This window comes from Raphanus sativus, unplaced genomic scaffold (assembly GCF_000801105.2).
Source record: "Raphanus sativus cultivar WK10039 unplaced genomic scaffold, ASM80110v3 Scaffold5244, whole genome shotgun sequence".
Taxonomy (NCBI): Eukaryota; Viridiplantae; Streptophyta; class Magnoliopsida; order Brassicales; family Brassicaceae; genus Raphanus; species Raphanus sativus.
The window spans coordinates 1,368-4,417 of record NW_026620544.1 but is presented as its reverse complement, the minus strand read 5'-3'; the positions used below and the strand labels follow the sequence as shown (position 1 = coordinate 4,417).

At 40.4% G+C, this 3,050-nt stretch overlaps 1 protein-coding gene across 1 annotated transcript; it reads right to left on the bottom strand.

Moving 5' to 3' along the window:
* Positions 1-6: 6 nt before the first annotated feature.
* Positions 7-577, bottom strand: LOC130507688 (uncharacterized). The gene is made up of 2 exons (XM_057002369.1): positions 384-577; positions 7-310 (listed from the first exon to the last, which is right to left on the bottom strand). The coding sequence occupies exons 1-2, from the start codon at positions 537-539 to the stop codon at positions 26-28; spliced, it is 441 nt and encodes a 146-aa protein (XP_056858349.1). The 5' UTR covers positions 540-577; the 3' UTR covers positions 7-25.
* Between the last annotated feature and the right edge of the window lie 2,473 nt (positions 578-3,050).

Below are 3,050 nucleotides of genomic sequence, written 5' to 3'. Positions count from 1 at the left end.
TCATACAACTAAGAAAACATAAGTCCTAATCAGAATCTTCAGAATCTGTAGAATCTTCAGAATCTTCGTCAAACTCGCCAATCTCAGCTTCTGGCTCCGAGTGTACAACAGCATCAATTCCAAACTCGTTAAAATTCTCAACGAGTTCAACCTCTGCCAAATCTTCAACTGCACTCACGTTGCTGGTAGAGTTTGGTTGTAATGGATCATTATCAGAAGGTCCGTTTACTCGTCCTCTTGGGTTGATTTGCGCCACCGTGATCCATGGATCGTCTCGGTACGTAACCCGAGGGTAACTGATGTAGCACACCTATCAATTTTTCAAGGTATTAATAATAATATATAAACCGTTAATTATATTTTTGAATATTAAATTGACATACCTGATCAGCTTGCGAAGCAAGAATGAAAGGATCATAATATTGAAGTTTCCTCCGCGAATGAATCGAAGTAACACCAAACGCATCAGTCTTCACTCCTCGATCTGGGGTGGTGTCATACCAATCACAATAGAATACTACACACCGCAATCCAACCATACCAGGATACTGAATTTCCAATATTTCTTGTATGTTGCCGTAGTAGACATCGTCACCGGAAGAAGAGGAAACACCTCCATCATAAGTTGTCCTAGAATGACCTTTTTTTGCAAAGGCATATCCTCGTGTACAATATTTTGGATATGATTTGACCACATAGTTTGGTCCCCGCACAAACTCGCATATCCAATCATCGAACACAAAACCTCTGGCCAAACCATCAGTCACCTATAAAATAAAATATATATATGAGTGAAATGTTTATTATTTTATACTAAATATATATGAGTAAAATGTTAATTATTTCATATATGTTATGACTCACATAATTAAGAAGCCATGCAGCAAATCCGTTATGTCTGAGTTGTTGAAGCTCTTCTTCTGTGGCATGTCTGTAAGTCATACGCAACTCTGCCATATAAACACTATATAAAAAGATATTATTCATATGAAATAAAACTTATTGAAAATTAATATAACAATTTAAATGAAAAATATATTTTTACCTCTCATATTGTAGAACATCTTCACAGTTGGTAAGCAAATATGTTTGCAAATGAGCGTGCTCAATCTCCGTCAGTCTCCGCTTCGTGGGTTTTCCACTTAGTCGTCCTATTTCGCTGAACATGCTTGGGACAGTAACATGATACGTTGCTTTCTCTCCTCTGTCATCATGCCGAGCAGGTCTTCGGTTTTTTGTATGCACTTCTGATGGAAAGTAGTTTTCAGCAAAGTTTGAAGTTTCTTCATTGATCACCTGTGCAATTATAGATCCTTCCACCTTGCTTAAATTTTTGATCTTCTTCTTCAGATGATGCATATAACGCTCAAAAAGATACATCCATCGGTATTGCACAGGACCACCAAGCTCCAATTCTCTTGCGAGATGAATAGCAAGATGTTCCATTACATCAAAGAATGATGGAGGAAATATCTTCTCGAGGTTGCAAAGACTAACGGGTACGTTTTCCTTCAAAGTACTAATACCCTCCTCAGTCACTACTCTGGTGCATAAATCACGGAAGAAAACACTTATCCCTGCAACTGCTTCATGAACATTACGTGGTAATAGTGCGGAAAAAGCAAACGGAAGGAGCCGCTGCATAATCACATGACAATCGTGACTCTTCAAGCCAGTAAACTTTCCTTCGCTTCTGTCAACGCAATTACCCAAATTTGATGCATAACCGTCTGGAAATTTCACTTTATCTGTAATCCAATCAAAGAACGCTTCTTTGCCAGCACCATCCAGCCGATAAATGGGAAAAGGTGCCGTACCGTTCTCATCAACGTGAAGTTCAGAACGATCACAGATATCGACTAAATCCAACCTTGACTTCAGATTATCCTTCGTTTTACCTTGGATGTTGAGGATTGTGTTCATCAGATTGTCGAAAAAGTTCTTCTCAATATGCATGACATCTAAGTTGTGACGCAATAGATGACTCTCCCAATATGGCAGATCCCAGAAAATACTCTTTTTATGCCAGTTATGTAGCTCTCCAACAGCATCGACTGGAATGTTTTCATGTCCACCTACGTCTGGCGTCCTTTGTGCACCAAAATCCCTAAACTGTGTCGCCAAATCTTTCCCACTAACTTCCGTAGGTGGATCATCAAACACCTGCTTGTTCTTCGTAAACAAAGTCTTACTCCTACGGTATGGATGATCAGGTGGTAGAAATCTTCTGTGACAATCAAACCAACATGTTTTCCTTCCGTGCTTTAGTTGGAAAGCATCTGTGCTATCTTGACAATATGGACATGAAAGCCTGCCATGTGTTGTCCATCCGGATAACATACCATATGCTGGAAAGTCACTTATTGTCCACATAAGTACTGCCCGCATATGAAAGTTTTCTCTGCACGAAACATCGTATGTCTCAGCACCAACCGCCCATAGTTGTTGTAACTCATATATTAGTGGTTGAAGAAACACATCTAGTGATCTCTTAGGATGAGCTGGCCCGGGGACGAGAATGGAGAGGAACAAAAACTCTCGTCGCATGCACAAATTTGGCGGCAAGTTGTATGGTGTCACAATCACCGGCCATAGAGAATATTGTCTTCCATGCTTTCCAAATGGGCTGAAACCATCAGTGCATAATCCCAGATAAACATTTCTTCTCTGTTCAGCAAATTCTGGATATGTTGATTGGAAATGTTTCCAAGCCTTCGCATCTGAAGGATGTCTAATCTCACCATTTGTAGAATGCTCTGCATGCCATCTCATTGCCTTCGCCGTGCGCTCACACTGATACAACCTCTTCAATCTTTCCGTCAAAGGCAAATACCACATTCTTTTGAATGGTACCGGAACTCTTCCCCTCGTTTCCTGATGACGAGGTTTCCAACAAAATTTGCATTTATCCCGATCCTTATCCGCTCCCCAGTAGATCATGCAGTTGTCGATACATACATCTATCACTTCGTACGGTAATCGAAGACCCGCAACAAGTTTCTGAACCTCGTAGTATGAACCCGGTGCAAGATTATCCTCTGGCAGAACAC

Excerpts from the sequence above, each read along its gene's own strand:
- LOC130507688 (XM_057002369.1), bottom strand. The coding sequence starts at position 539 with ATGGTTGGATTGCGGTGTGTAGTATTCTATTGTGATTGGTATGACACC. Across the intron at positions 311-383 it reads TTGCTTCGCAAGCTGATCAG|GTGTGCTACATCAGTTACCC; the intron begins GTATGTCAATTT and ends AAAAATTGATAG.